General features: G+C 40.2%; 1 protein-coding gene across 1 annotated transcript; it reads left to right on the top strand.

Moving 5' to 3' along the window:
• The first annotated feature begins 4763 nt into the window (after positions 1 to 4763).
• Positions 4764 to 10010, top strand: LOC104403260 (arylacetamide deacetylase-like 4). The gene is made up of 4 exons (XM_010011330.1): positions 4764 to 4868; positions 7325 to 7541; positions 8322 to 8385; positions 9224 to 10010. Exons 1-4 carry the CDS (start codon positions 4764 to 4766, stop codon positions 10008 to 10010), a joined length of 1173 nt encoding a protein of 390 aa, XP_010009632.1.
• Positions 10011 to 16234: the final 6224 nt, after the last annotated feature.

The following is a 16234-nucleotide window of genomic DNA, read 5'->3' as shown; positions in this document are numbered from 1 at the left end:
AATCTCACAGAATGAATCACAGCATAGTTTGGTTTGGAAAGGGCTTTAAAGCTCCTCCAGTTCCAACCCCTGCCACGGGCAGGGACACCTTCCACTGGAGCAGGTTGCTCCAAGCCCCTGTGTCCAACCTGGCCTTGAACACTGCCAGGGATGGGGCAGCCACAGCTTCTCTGGGCACCCTGTGCCAGCGCCTCAGCACCCTCACAGGGAAGCGCTTCTGCCTCAGATCCCATCTCAACCTCCCCTCCGGCAGGTTAAAGCCATTTCCCTTGTCCTGTCCCTCCAGGCCCTTGTCCAAAGCCCCTCTCCAGGTTTCTTGTAGCCCCTTTAGGCACTGGCCTCCCTGGAGCCTTCTTCTCTTCAAGCTGAACAACTTCTGTGAATGAACTATTGAACTGCTTCTGCAAAGACCCAAAACACAAAGGAAAAGAAAAACGTCAGCTGAGTTGTTATATTGCTCATTAGAACAGATACACCTTTACTAAACACAACACAATTGCCACTGCATGTCAAAACAGCTGGTCACGCAATGCTTACGAATTGTAAAATCACTCTTATGCAACCACCTTGCACCTGTAATACCTGAGCACACACAAATGCGGAAAGAGGTTAGTCCCTATCTTCATTCTCTGTCAGCCAAACTGTGAGTAGGAAGAAAATGTCGGGTTAAATCCTTCATGTTGTCACCATGTTAATTAAATATGACGACAACTTCAGTTACACCTCTCTGCAGCAACAGGTTATTACTTGTGAATTCTTGTTCTCCAGTTCCTTGCAGCAAAATGAAGTGATGTTTCTTCATGCTCTGTTGACAGAACAAAGTGTTTTCTTTTTCCTATTGCAGGTACTAGGAATTTACGCTTCAAGCAAAGAAATTCTTCCAGGGGTAAATAATACGTTTAAGTTCTAGATATTCCACTGTTTGAGGGTTTCAGGATTTGCCTTAGTTATGCAACCAGATGTGAAATTGGGAATTAATTGTGGTTTCTGATCTCAACATGTTGGTAGCTGAAGCTAGGCCAGCAGAGCCAGTACCTGCTGCAAAAGCTGTGCAGAAAGCTGGCTAGTATTTGAGCAGTTAATCCTTGGTGTTCTGCCTTGAACAAGCTGGCTTAAAGCCAGCTTGGGTTATGTCTCCATGCACGTCATCAAACCGGTGAGAGTCGTTAGGCTTATCTTTATTTGGGGTCATTTTTAACCACACTTTGCTCTTATTTGCATCTTCAATACTAAGCTTGTTCTCTTGATGATTCTTTGCAGGTAGAGATGGTTGGAAGTGCTAGAACTAAGGATGTCCATACAATTCCACCTTGCATGTTGTAAGTTATGAGACAATCCTGTATGATCTCATAGTTTTACACATACCTCATTCAGCACAGCATGTATTATACTCCTTGTTCATTCAGCAGTCCAATACTTGTTTTCTTTCCATTATTCACTTTCTGGATTTATGCCTCATTTACAGGCCAATGTCCAAACTCTTCACTGATCTCCCGGGATTTTTCCATGGTCCTTTATCTGGAAGTCTTTAATTTATTAGAAATACTAGTAGATTTATAATACATCAGCAGTATTATTACACTTTTGAAGACATACATTTTAATCTGTATTAAAGGTTATAACCATGGCAGTGCAGATGGGTAAGTAGGGAACAGCAAGTCCTGAACTCCCCTTTCTTAGTAGTGACTCCCATATTTTCTAAAACTTAGCAGTCACAAGATGGAATTGTCTCCATGGAACTTCCTGTCCTCTACTTTCTTTGAATTAATTCGAGCTCTGGTGTGTCTTGCATTGCTAAGATGATAGAACATTTGTTCGTTTGAAGATACTTGCCAAAGCATGGAATTAATTTTCAAGTACTTAAAACACAATCAGTGGCAAACTTGCTGTGCTCCTACTGAATTACGCACACCAATGACTTTCCACAAGGAATTATCCATACGGATACAAGTGTGAACACCCAAACTAATCCATTAATGGATCTCCTCAGTGCTCTGCACATCAGCTGACAGCTAGTGGCAGTCAACAGTACGTTGGTGAGGACTGACCAGGGTTCACACTTCAAGCACCAGATGGCCCCCATGGTCTGCAGAACTCACAAAGTGCTTCTCTGGACATGCATCACCTTTTCTGGGAATGCTTCCCGGTATCCAAGAATAAGCATCTATTCACACCTGCTGTGTCTGAATCTAAGCAGGTGAGTATCTCGTTGACACCTAACCAGCACCAGAGACAGGCAGAGAGTTCTTGGGACTGCTTGAAGACTATGTAAGGAAATAGTTCACCTCTGAGCAACTGGCTCAGCCTATTTCTCCTGCTATGTGCAGCTACACAAGAGAGAATAAGCTTAAGGATGCCAGCCCAGTACTGACAAGGTTTCAGGCACGACATTTAGATCTTCACTGGAAATTAAGGCAGTTCCTAGGGTAGGAGAAAATGGGGGTTTGGCCTCAGGAGCCAATTCCTTTGCTCTATCCCCCAGAGACAGACATATCTCACATACCTCAAGCGATAAGGTTAAAAAATCAGAAGCTGGAGAGAGTATACATTTGAAAGATTATTTAGGGAATGGTTCTCCATCCTGGGATTCAAGCAAGCTTCTAAATTGCTGAGACTACATTTATAAAGCATTAAGGGTTACGCTGTGCCTGCAATGCCCAAGGGAAAAAAGAATGTATTACTTCAGGAACCAACTACTTTTGTTTCTTCTACAGCTGATTAGCAGATTCCAGCACATCCAGTCTTTGTGTGGAGCCTCTGGGGCTGGTGGTTTGGCTGTGATGTCTGGACCTAGTTAACATGCCCCAAAGATCTTGTCCAAGACCTGTTGGTAACTGGCGACCTCAAGGACTGGCATCCAGAAGATTTAGAAAACAGACCAACAATAGGTGGTAAGAACCTTAGTACAAAGAATCTGTCACAAGTGTCAGAAGACTTCTTAGAACCCCACAGGGGCCAGATCTGATAAGCATACTTACACCACACCTAACTCATTAGGACAGCACAGTTTCACACAAAGCTGATTAATTACTTTCACTATTAAAACACTAAAGAAAGGAGCTGCAACCATGTTTTGTGAAACAGTATTTCCTAATGATCTTGTCTGAACTGTAAGAAAGCTGAACCTTATATGCACCTTGGTGGTGACAGGTTTGAATTCACCCATTCCATTTCCCAAGAGTAGCCCAACCAACAGCATGCCTGTCGCCAGCATCCCTCACCCAGCTGGGCAATGTGTAATTGCCACAAAGAATACAGGAAAAGGAATCTGACTTTATCCTCAGCATGTAAACAACCTTTGGCTAGGCAGGGAGAGGGAACGGGGTCATTGGGAAAGGAAAGTCTGCAAAGAGGCGTGGAGTAAAATGAAGAATCAGTTTGGACAGAGGGAGTAGAACATGGGATCAGCCACTTCTCAGAGAGTGTATTACCAGACTGGGAAATGAAGTTCCTTCCTGTTTATTCGAAACAATTAATTTCTAAAGTCAGGAATCAAGCCTGAGGTCATCTTCCCTATGCAGGTCATGGATTATGCATTGTAAAGCTCTGGAGTTCTCTGTATCTAGTTTCATTTTAATATACATCTCAAGGTCAGCTCATCCCTTGCACTCAAAGTGTTACATGCTCATTTTACCCCTATGGCTATTTTTCAGAGTAAGAATTTGTTGCCTTCACATTTTGAGCAGACTGGTAAAAAGACACCCAAAGGTAATTTCTTACGAGCCAAAAAAGCTTGGCTTTACAGATTTTTTGTTTAAGGTTAAATCTCATCACTAATAATCTGTGTACTGAAAAATCTGTTCATTCCAGAGGCAGGCACAGATCCTAAAGCTCACCACAGAGTACACAGAAAAGAGTAGGCTCCTGATGTCTAGTCATTGTTACCAGCACTGAAACCATGAAGTCCAAGTCTAGGCTTCCTCAGCTGCAATCACATTTCTACCTGGAATGACATCTGCAAGTAATGTACTCATGAGAAGGTGGAGACTGCAGTACTGTAAGGCTCGACCAAGCCAAACACAAACCAACCAACCAACCACAACAGTTGGTTCCGGGCTTTCACCTCCTGGAGAAAAGCTATCAAGGAGGATGAAGCAAGATGCAAAGCACTGACACTTGAGGCTGCTTCTGGTTCCATTAGATTCAAGAACACAAGGGCATAGCAGGGTACAGAATCAGTCATCAAAGGTGATTAAATGTGTTTGTGACACTGAAACCTTGATTTCACGAAACGCCTGCAGAAGTAAGGTGTGAAGGTGGCATAAATCAAGAAACTGAGCAGCTCTGAAGATGACTGCTAAGAAATCCTGTTCCACAGGAACTCAGGGGAACTCAGGAATAACACACACCTGAGTGTATTCAAGAACTAGGGAGAGACGCAACAAATTCTTGTCTTCTCATAAAACTGACACAACAAATGATATACAAAGCACTGGGTCTATAGTGATGGGCACAGACCCAAACCATGTTCACTGCAAATCCGAAAAACTGCTTATGCAAGCTTCTCCCACGACTAATTGTTACTGTCTGTTTAATTGTATGCTTTGATTGCCACATGTTTTCATCTTCCTATTGGCATTTTTAAAAGGTGGATGATGGGATATGAAGAGAATTGCTAATCCCATGCCTTTACCTTCAGAAATCCTTCAAAAGTCAGAGGAGGAAGGAAGCCACAGCTGGTTCTTCAATTTGGCTCCTCACAGTACACTGAGATGGGACTGCTTCTAGTGATTTTTCTTGCTGTTCTGACTTTCTTCGTGGCAATGGCATTCTACTATGAACACCCCAAGGCAAAAATCCCTCATGGATTTAGTCAGCGCCGAAAGCTTTTCATTTTTCATCACGTCATGAACTTTGGGTTTGGCCTCGTAAGTAAAACTTGATTCAAACTAGAGTTTCTTAATTTCATGGTTGATAAATTGCTAATGGCTTGATGAGGGGAGTTCTTTTAAAATCAATTTTTAAATATATTGCAAATATGCAACTGGATTAATTTGGTGATTGTGAGCACCACTGCAGATATGTTCAGCTCAGCTGGTATAACAGACCCTGCTGCTTGCTATACAGCACCGAAGGCAACAATATGGAAAATAAAATCCTGCAGACTCCGTAACTCCCAGTTTTAATTTATGTTTTCGCTTTCTGATCTGGTTGCCTCAACGCTCAGTGCAGTGCTGGAAGGCTTAAGCAGTTTACTGCACTGTGTATGTGGAACTTAAGCTCTGTAGAACACTGCTTATTTAGACAGTGAGCAACTAAATGATGTCTGTGATCTCAGTTCTCTTCTACAACTGTATCACTCTAATTCTGAGCCATCTGAAAGACATTGTCTTTTGCCTTTCAATACATCTACACGACTCTTTTTTTTGAGACAGTACACATAATAAGAAAGCTGTATTTCTGTGTCATTGCTTTTGGCACATTTTTGATCCTCCCTTTTTTTTTTACCTTCTTTCTTTTCAAAACTAAAATGAGATTTCTACTTGTCTTCCTGTTTCACAATTATCCTTTCCTGGATTAAGTGTTGCCACTGTCATTTTGAAAACACTTCTTGTGTGAAACCTAAATCAACCTTCTTTTCTTTCGGTTGTCTAAACTGTGAAAAAAACCCTTCAGTTTCTTTGGCCTGTGCATTACATTTCACTTCAGCTCCAGGCTCCATTATTGTTTCTGCCTCCTTTTCCATGCAACGCTGCTTGTTAAGCTTTGCTTGAAGTAAGCCGGTAAACTCCTGGGAATGTGACTCATCATGTCTCTTGAGAGGCGCCCTACCAAGGCCTCAAAACTGCCACGACACTAGAGCAGTGCAACAAAACAGGGTAGTGACAGAAGACAAATTACATTTTCTTACATCTACTGCACAAAGTGTGGACTTCCACATTTTCAAAACACTGTATGAAGACTCTTTAACCCTCAGACAAAGTTTTATCCTTGTGTAATTCATTTGTAAAAAGCTAAACTGCAGGATTTAAAAATTTACTGGTGATTAACGTAGTTTTAAACTGCTGATCTTACAATTTAGTATCCTTTCTGCTGGCCAGAGAGAGGCCAGCGCTGTACCACATCACCTCGCAGGAGCACAAAGATAAGAATACTTACAGAATCACAGAATCGTTGAATCATAGAATAGTTTGGGTTGAAGGGACCTTAAAGTTCATTTAGTCCAACCCCCTGCAATGAGCAGCTACATCTTCAACTAGACCTGGTTGCTCAGAACCACATCCAGCCTGGCCTGGAATGTCTTTTATGTATGGCTATACAAAAGTTCAAATGCAAGTGAAGTCTGAGCTATGTGGCAACTCTTGGTATGGCCGTTAGGCCAATTACTTGTGCCTAAATAGCCAAACCCTTTCACAGTTTGCAGAGAACATTAAAGGTTCCAGCATATCCAGTCTTCAGCTGGGACAAAAGATGCCTGTGAAGTCATTGGAGACAAACTAGTTTGAAGTACTTGTGCTCAGTAGAACAGATTTTATGAAGAAACGACTGCATTCACCTGTAAGGATCTACTTCAATAAAACCACCTACATCTTCAGATTAATAGAACTTCATTGAAAAATCTATTAACTCATCCTTTATTTTTTCATCTGATTTCAGTCTATAAGAAGCTACTCAATAGCCAGGGGACTTATGACTGATCCTGTCTGGGAAACAGGCTGATTAAATTATGCTACCTACTGTGTTAATAGTTTTGTAAGCTGCCTGTACCCAGCATTTAGTCAGAAAGGCTGGCACAGTGCAATCTTGTTGAGTTCTGGACTGTACCTGGTAGGCTTTTGTACCTGTGTAAAGAGCACAAAGGACCCTAACACCAGGGATTTTTTCTGACTGATAAAAACTAAGCCAGGATTTCACCACTCAAGAATGAAATAATTTGCAAACCACCATGCTCTCATCTAACATGACCTAGAAATTACCACCAAAGCTAATCCTACGTTCTGCTACATAGCACTGCTAACAGTTTTGCTAGAGACCTGAGATGGGATTCACGAGCCAAGTCACTGTACTTCTGTGGAAGCAACTCTCAGGCAGGCTATCCACAGGCTCAAAGGCCTTGCTTTTGGAGGAGCATGGACAAAAGGCAGCTCCAGAATATAAATCATCCATCCCTCTCCAATCTACTGCTATTTGAACTTCAAATGTTGTTAGGTACTACATTACAATGAAGATCTATCCAAATCGTCTCCTTAACTGGTCACTTCATTTTAAGAACCATCAGCAGACAAAGTTTGAACTAAGCATGGAATTGTAAATGTTTCACGATCAGTCTCCAGGTAAGATGGAAATTTGCACTAATTTGTGGTTTCTTTCTCTTTATTAACAGGCAAAAGTTTTGGAAAAAGTAGGTATCACCTCAGAGATGTATTTCATCAGGGCTGTCATGGATGGAATACCGCCATTAAAAGATAAACATCTTTTTATCAGGGACTTAAGGTTTGAAAAGGTTGAAGTAAGAATTTACCAGCCAAAAACATCAACTACTGGCCAAAGAAGGGGAATCCTTTATTTTCACGGAGGAGTTGGACTGTTTGGAAGTATTCGTAAGTAATATAAATATGAGCTATAATCACAAATAGATGTGGTTTCTGATCTGATACAGTATTTCTTAGATGACAAGAAAATTTAGTAGGTGAAGCATTAGATAAAACAAAATTAATTTCAGGGCAGCAGAGTAATTTTATTTCCATGCAGTAAGTATGTAAATTAAGAGTTACACTGTCTTTACACAGGTAGTGTATCTAGAATGTTTTGTCTCTGATCATTTATAATACCTGTTTTCTTCCTTCTTCCTGCATACAAGAAAAGTTGAAAATCTCATTAGAATTTTCTTTCTTATTTTTAAGAACCCAATTTGTGTTGACATGTGTGTGCATGCTTTTGTGTATCTGTGTATACTGCTGTCTGTCTTAGTGGCAAAACAAGGGAAAAATTTCAATTGGCAACAGAAATGCAAAGGCCTAAGGGCTTAGGTGGTGGCTCATGCACAAGAAAAATTCTTGTGCTGGATTTAGCAAAGGGCTTGGTTTTGTTTGGCATTTTAAAATAACTTCTCATTTTCAATACTGCTTTAGAAGTGGCATCATTCATTCTATTCCCTAACTTCTCAAAGAGGAGACTGAAACAATGCATTGGTGTAAATTCCAGGTTTCTTACTGGCAGGAAGATCCTACAGATGTAATGAAATTGTGAGCCATGTCCAGATCAGACCATGCCACAATAAAAGAATCACAGGGCAGAGCAGAGATAAGAATTCCAGAATACTTGCATTCTACTTATTTTTAAAGCAAGCTACAACTCCACTGAAATACTTTGTATTACAGGGGCCTATGAAAGAACATGCCGCTATTTTGCCGGACAAAGCAATTCGGTGGTGGTGTGTGTTGGGTAAGTGGAGTCAATCCAGACACACAGTGTGGCAGCCATTCACGCCTCCTTCTAGGCTTGCAAGTCTGTAATGCACAGTTAAAGCAAGCTTCAACTGAAAGCCAACACCGTGTTCTAGGTGTCACTGCTTTTACTAAAAGCACAGTTGCCCAGAGTACTAAATACTCATCTTAGTAGGCGTTCTGAAGAACTGGTGGGAGATACCCACATGGATATCCACATTTAACCTGCAATCAACCCAAGATGAACATTCAGTCTTTTTCTGATAAGCTGCAATGCATTTTTAAAAGAACTGATTTCTAAGCATTCAGGAAAAGAGTTGATGTCTTAGAAACGGATTAAATTCTAGCAATTACTATTTACATCCTAAAATACTTGAGGAACCATTAACTCTTACTGACTATGTTTGCAAAGAATTCAGCTTATAGAAAACCACTGAAAACCTTTAAGATTTTCATTATCAATGTTTTGTGCTCATATTCTCTAACAATGTGTTGGGAAACGTTCACTTGAATTTCTAAGTGGAATTGCTGGTAATTGATTCATACATACAGCAGATCAAGTGCCTGGCCACCTAATCCTACAATAACTCAGCACATGCCTAGAGTCACCTAAAACATAGGTAAACATGTATTCTGCAAAGGTATACCCCCCCCCCCCCCCCAAATATTAGCAATAGTAGCAAATAATCCATTAAAAGCAGTAATTATCATCAATTCCATTGCTGTAATTATAATCTGAATATTTCCTATCTTCAGAAAGAAATATGTGAATGAAGAGATGACTGTGAGACATTCACTAGATATGACCATGTTTGAACACTTTCCCCCCTGTTTAGGTATCGTTTAGCTCCTGAGCATCCATATCCAACCCAGTTTGAGGACTGCCTCGCTGCCACCATCCACTTCATGAGGACTGCACAAGACTATGGAGTAGACCCTGCTCGCATTATCATCTGTGGAGATAGTAGCGGAGGCACAATCACTGCTGCTGTGGCCCAAGCACTGGTGAACAGACGAGATCTCCCAAAGCTGAGAGCACAAATCCTAATATACCCTTTTCTTCAGGCTTTGGACTTTGATTTGCCTTCTTATCAGCAGAATGAGGGGGTGCCCATTTTGTTAAAGGAACGAACCCTTTCTCTTGGTTTGAAGTATCTTAATAAAGATTTGCCTGCCACACAAGCAGCATTTAAAGTACTTAAAAGCTATCATGTGCCAGAAGATTTGCTACTGAAGTATCGGAAATGGGTGAGTTCTGACATCATCCCTCCCGAGTTTAAAAGAAGAGGCTACAAACCGAGTACAACACATTCATTCTCAGAAGAAATCTATGCACTGGTCAAGCCTGTTTTTGACACTGTATTTTCACCACTGCTAGCTGAAGACAGTGTTATTGCTCAGCTGCCTGAGGCTTTCATTTTGACCTGTGAATATGATGTGCTTAGAGATGATGGACTGCTCTACAAAAAACGATTAGAGGATCATGGTATAAAAGTGACCTGGTGCCATTTGCAAGAGGGATTCCATGGCACGGTATTCTTGGCTCTTTGTGGTGCGCTGTTGGCATTCCAATCTGGAAATAAAGGCCTGGAAAATATAGTACATTTTCTAAGATTGATGTAAAATTCCATTTCTTGCTTTCCTTTCCTGATTCAAAAGATCGAATCTTTTATTGCTTGCAAAGACTTTTAAAAAACATCCTCGACCTTCCTTTTCTTAAATTATGATCTTAAATTTCTGCATTGCATCTGTTCTCTTTTTACCCAATAAACTGATTTGTTGATGGCTTTTGTTTCATCTTCTCTTATGAGAGGCAAAATCACATGAACTTACCTTTCTTTCTTTTCCCACCTCTTCAGAGTTTTCTCCTGTACCTATAAAAGATCTGGCCACCATGGCAAGTGTTTTGCAATGCAGTTTGCCTCTAACGTTCTGGTAATATTAAAGCATAAGCTGTGATTTGAGGAGAACTTAGAGCAGGTAATGGCATGAATCTACACGTTAAGTGTGTAATGAGCATGGTCAATGATTTACTGGTGAAAGCTGGTGAAAGCTATATTTGAGGCAAGCTTAAAGAGAACCAAATGCAGCAAACAGATTTGAGCATAGACATAAAAGAAACAAGTGGAGGGAAAGGGAAGGAGGTCAGGAAAAGGGAACTGGCCTGAAACTACAGATGTTATGAGAAGTATTGTTTAAGGAATACATCGTCGATTAAAAGAATCATGGATACACCTTTCATATATAGATGGGAATACACAGTAATATCAGTTTATAAAGAGTTTGTACTAAGTGGAGGCCTGCACTGGCTGAAGAAGGAAGCACTTTCTTATAAAGTGCCGTTGTGGTTTAAGCCCAGCTGGTAACTCTCCCCCTTCTTCCCCTTTTGTTCCCAGAGGGATGGGGAGGAGAATAGAACGAATGTAAATCCCACGGGTTGAGATAAAAGCAGTCCAGTAACTACGGTATAATACAAAACTACTACTGCTACCACCAGAAATAATAATGATTAGGGAAATAACCAGGAGAGAGAACATAACACTAAAAGGGGAAAAAGAAAATAAAACAATAAAGACAAGTGATGCACGATACCATTGCTCAGCACCCGCCGACCGATACCCAGCCTGACCTGAGCAGCGATCTGGGCCTTCCAGGTGACTCCCCCCAGTTTATATAGTTTATCAGCATTGTTCTCAGGCTAAAGTCGAAACCACAGCACTGCATCAGCTACTAGGAAGGAGAAAAGTAACTGTTACATCTGAACCCAGGAAAAGTGCCAAGGCAGAGAAAGGAGAATGAAAGAGAAAGAACTCCCTCAAACAAACAAACAAAAAAGCAAAGTTCAGATTGATCTTAAACTGTTTACAACAACATGAGAGAAATGATCAAGTAAAACAATACAAATAAAATGGCATAACAAACGTGTGAGGCTTTTGTCTTGGAAATGTAAGCAAGTATTGCCAAGAAATGTCAGTAACTGTTTTGATGACACATTTCTCCTGAGGTGAATGTTTCACAGTGTAACTGTTTCCTCTCTGTTTTACTGTAATCTTTTGCCCTGCATTATAGGGATTGATGTCATTAGACACTAATGTCTTAAATTCTTCAGTATACACATGGAGACATGATGCATTTCCATGCAGAAATGGGAGCAGGGCTAGGATGCAATCTTACAGTCAAAACTTCTAACCATCTTTGCTTAGATTAATATCTGGAACAGTATGAATTACTTTTGTTCTTGTTAGGGAAATTTCTAGCTCTAGCATTTAAAATAAGAATCTCTTTCCTGATATTATTGTATATGTTTTCTACCCACCACTGGCTTATTTAAGCCATAATCAAAAGCAAAGCATGCTGCAGACAATCATGTAAGTTAAGTGTTCAGACAGAAGAAGACACCCCACAAACAACAGAAGGATGCTCTGCAATGCTTGGCATGGCCGTGTTAGTTATATTCAGTGTATGAGAAAATAAAGGCTGCCAGAACAATATCAGTGATATTTAGTTACACTCATTCAGTATGGGCAGGAAAAAGAGGAAGTTTTACAGGGCTCTTCCATGAGGCTTTTCTGAATGAATACAATCTGAATAAGCAAAAAGCCCCTAAAAGACTTCTACAGTATTTTCCTGATTTCTAGGCACACGTACTAGTTAACACCGATTTTTGAATGCTACCTGATTTTCATATGGGCAACCTATGCCAAAAACGTCGAGATTTACTCACTCCACTGACATCAGGGGCAGTTTGTCCATAAAGTGATTCAACATTACATTCCAAACACTAAAATACAGAAGTTGTCTTACAATACAGACTATGACAAAGGCTTAAAACTGATAAACCTCTCATGGGTATTAAATCCCCCCAAAAAACATGCTGAAGATACTACAGATCTTTCTCTTTTAAACACAGGTAACTGCTAGGTTATTTATTCAAGGAGTCTTTGCCTATGAAGAACTTAGAAAAATACAATCTTAACAAATATGTTTCCTTAGATGGGGCAGTTACTTCCCATCCAGACTGAACAACTATTTCCTTCCAAAAGGGAAGGTGAGTATGCCTGAGGCAATAATTTACTCTAGTTTGCATCCTGAATAAAGAGACAGACCATGCCATCATGCTCTCCAGGCAGTAACAGGGTGTGGACAAAGCTGGTGCTATGATTAACCCCAAATAACGTGGACACGAGCCCTGTTTCTTTAGCTGGTCTCTAGGCTTTGGCACAAAGGCAGTGTGACACAAATGAAAGGATTCGGGAGCAGATTAGAACACTGTCAAGACCCAAAACCTAGTGAAATGCTGGAAAGTTCAGATGGGAGGTCTTAACACTATTTGAGCAGCTGTGTGTTACAGATGCTAAAAGAAATTAAGGGACAGCAAATTGCTGTGCACCATCCCCATCAACAGATGTCAGTACACAGTTGAGTTTTTAATGTCAGCAGAATAACCTGGCAAACTTCTCTGTGTTCAGGACACCAACTCTGAGTGGGCACTCAAAATACATTACAACAGGTCAATCTCTGGTTTAGACATAAATATTTTTACTGACCTGAAGTCTATTATGCCTTCACAGACTAAAACTGTATGTTTAATAATAGAACACACAATAATTTTAAAGTTAGATTACCTGTTCTACACTCATCAAGTTACAACTATTACAGAAGTCTACAACTTCAGCTATCTTCTGCTTTGCTATCTTTACATCACCTCTTTGTACCCGTCTAGTTAAAAGTCAAAATACAACAGCAAGTTGCATATTTTTATTTTTAAAAATAAGCAGGCAATTAGAAAACATTCTAAATTTAGTAACTCTATTATTTATAAATAATATTATTTATTTAAAAGCATTTAACACTATTGTCTGCCTATGATGCCCATTCTCTGTACTGCTCCTGAAATAAACAGGCACAATCCTGCAAACTTCCTGTCAATCCTTCTCTGATTGCCAATTTCCTCAGTGATTCACTGGGTTTGCTGACACTGTCATGATCATGAAGAAACTGCTAACCTACATATTTGGTGTAAGGAGCCCGAGACAGATCTGGCCACAGCAAATTAAGGTCAGTTGCAGTTTTTATATTCACATTCAAACTACTTATCACTTTGGTGTGGTGACCTGTCATGAAATCCTAAGTGGATGTTCCAGAGCAGCCTGTTTGGAGTCCATTTGTGTGGAGTGTGGAGCAGAGTTCACCCATTCTTAGGAACAGAACTGCACAGCTACCGAGACATGTCCAGATGTTTAACCTGAGAGTCATGTGGAATGGGTACACTTCAAAGAACAACTTAGAAAGGAAAGGTTAAAATAAAGATTTATGGTAGACTAAATGGAAGATGGCTTTTAGTCATGAGTAAGAGCAAAATGCATAGGGAGTAGCTACTAATTTGGGTGGGGAGATGGAGATAACTAATAGGGAGGACACCGAAAGGTAGGTAGGAGGCAGGCTAAATGGAGGAGACAGATCAAGCAAATACCTAGCACCTTTAAAAATCAGTATCATAGAGCACATACTAAGCTGTAATTGTCACTGTAAAGGGCATACTAAATCCATTTCACAGATCAGGAGATTAAAGCTTACAGGTATGAAGAGGTCTGAGGTGGTTTCAGTCATTTGTTTACATAAATACAAGAAAGGAAATGTGGACGGGAGGACAGTGACTTTCTTCCATGCTCCACTTGGTAAAACCAAGTTAGTTAAGTTGCACTATGGAGTCTAATTGTGCTACTAAATTACCTAAAGTAGCTAAACAATATATATATTTTTTTGTAAAGCCAGGTAAATTATATTTACCAGAGTATTTAATTTTGAAATGTATATTAAAAAACCCCTAAAAAACCACCAACATATCATATTATTTCTCTTTTAATCCTTCTTTGGAACACATTATTTTCTCCTGTTTGCTTACCTTTATGCCTTCCAGGTAGTTATTAAGCCTGGCTATACCTGACAGAATCCACACCTCAGTCATTACAGCTGGCTACTTTGACCCTGCTTTAGTTAATCTCCTAGCATTTCCTGTATTACACATAGTAGCTCCACAACAAACAACTAACTATAGGCTAAGGGTAGGCTGTTTTCTAACACAGCCCACAACCAAAAGTGAAATGTTTTGCAATTCTTCAGAGAAAGACATTACAAGAAAAACAGCAGCACATGACACTCAGGTAAGTCATTAGCTCCAACTGCCCTGACACTTTTGCCTTTGGTTTGAAACCTGCCCACCTCTTCTGCTGATAAACAGTTGATGTGACCTTGATGAGCTTTACACTCTCAGTGTGCAAAGAGGTCTGATTCCACAGCTACATAAGCCTTCAAAACCCGACAGGTTAAGCCTGAGGAAAACCAGCAAATATTTCTTCGAATATGTACTGTTATAATACTTTGCCTTCCCATCATTACTATAACCATTACAAATAGGCTGGAAAATTAGGAATGTATCACAGAGGTGACTAACATCTTGCATAAAGAGAGGCTCACTGATGAGAAAATGGGAAGAATTGACTCAATTATTCTCATTCTGGACTCACCAACTAATATATTAAACATATCAGTTCGCAGCAACACTAAATTCAATGAATAAAGCATCAGTTTTGTGAGCTATGAGCTGACTGATAAGAATAAAGAACCATACGTATATCCATAGGGCATCTTACAATGCCAAATCCGAAGCTGTGTTCACTTTCTCCAGTTTAGTGAAATCTCTTCAACCTTCCTCAGCTAATGCAAGGCTGTTCTTATCTATGGACAGGCAAAGACTCTGTGGAAGCCGGGGTTTTGCAATGCTCTTGCTGAAACACTAGAATGGAGGTAGCAAAACACATCAGCAAACACCTACAGTTTAAAGAACTACTGCTAGTAGCTTTGTATCTGAGATGGCTATCTATCTACTGCCAGAAAGAGAAAGAGCCTTTTGTTTGCGAAGACATTAGGCACTCACTTTATGGAATGAATTGAAGGGAGATAAACCGGGGTTTCTTGACAATTTAACACCTCAAAACCAATGGAAAAAAAAAAACACCAAAAGCCCTGCTGGCTGTTAGAAATGTGCCAGACTAACAGTGGTCACTGATACCTCTGCCCCATCGTCAGTAGAACAGCCTGACCAGGCTGGAAAGATTTGAAGCATCTCTGAACAAGCATCAGTACAAAAGTGACATGCAACCACAGGAGTATAGGAGTCACAGGAGCATTTTGGAACATAAGGCACTGAGTATAACAAAACAGTTGTGCGTATGAGCATCCCAGAAGGACTGAGCAGCTCTAAGGCCATGGGATTTGCTTGATTATGGAAAAACATGGAAACTGTGGTAACAGGACACAGAGGAAGGACTGAGGACCTGACTTAGAATATGCTCTGATTAGGCATAGTCAGAGTATGCTCTAAGTGTAAAATATAAGGATATTAAGAGACTAAAAGTAAAATATGAAGAAATTCTTCTGAAACATTACTTGACCAACGTTGCTTTAACAAAAGAAGGACTATAACGCACAACAGAAAGATTTTTGTTCAGATTGGCATGACTGTACAACAGATTCTTACTGAAGGCAACTGCAGGGGCATAACATCAAAAAGCAAATAAAAAAATTTCCCACAAACTGTCCCTTTCTCAATTTATTTTTAAAATAAAAAAGGCAGTCAAGAACTACTCCTTCCACTCTATCAGATTCTTCACAGTTTCAAAACAGAGGTGGCATCTCTGAGGTGTTTTGGTTTTGATTAATGATGTTTAATTATTGACTCACTGAATACTGTGAAGACTCCTGCCAATACGGTGTCAGCAATAGCTTATCCAGCTCCAGCAGATACACGTCCTCCATGGCATGAGGCTTTCATAATCTGAACTGCT

Source organism: Nestor notabilis, unplaced genomic scaffold (genome assembly GCF_000696875.1).
Source record: "Nestor notabilis isolate BGI_N333 unplaced genomic scaffold, ASM69687v1 scaffold24603, whole genome shotgun sequence".
Classification (NCBI taxonomy): domain Eukaryota; kingdom Metazoa; phylum Chordata; class Aves; order Psittaciformes; family Psittacidae; genus Nestor; species Nestor notabilis.
This window is presented reverse-complemented; position numbering and strand designations above follow the sequence as displayed.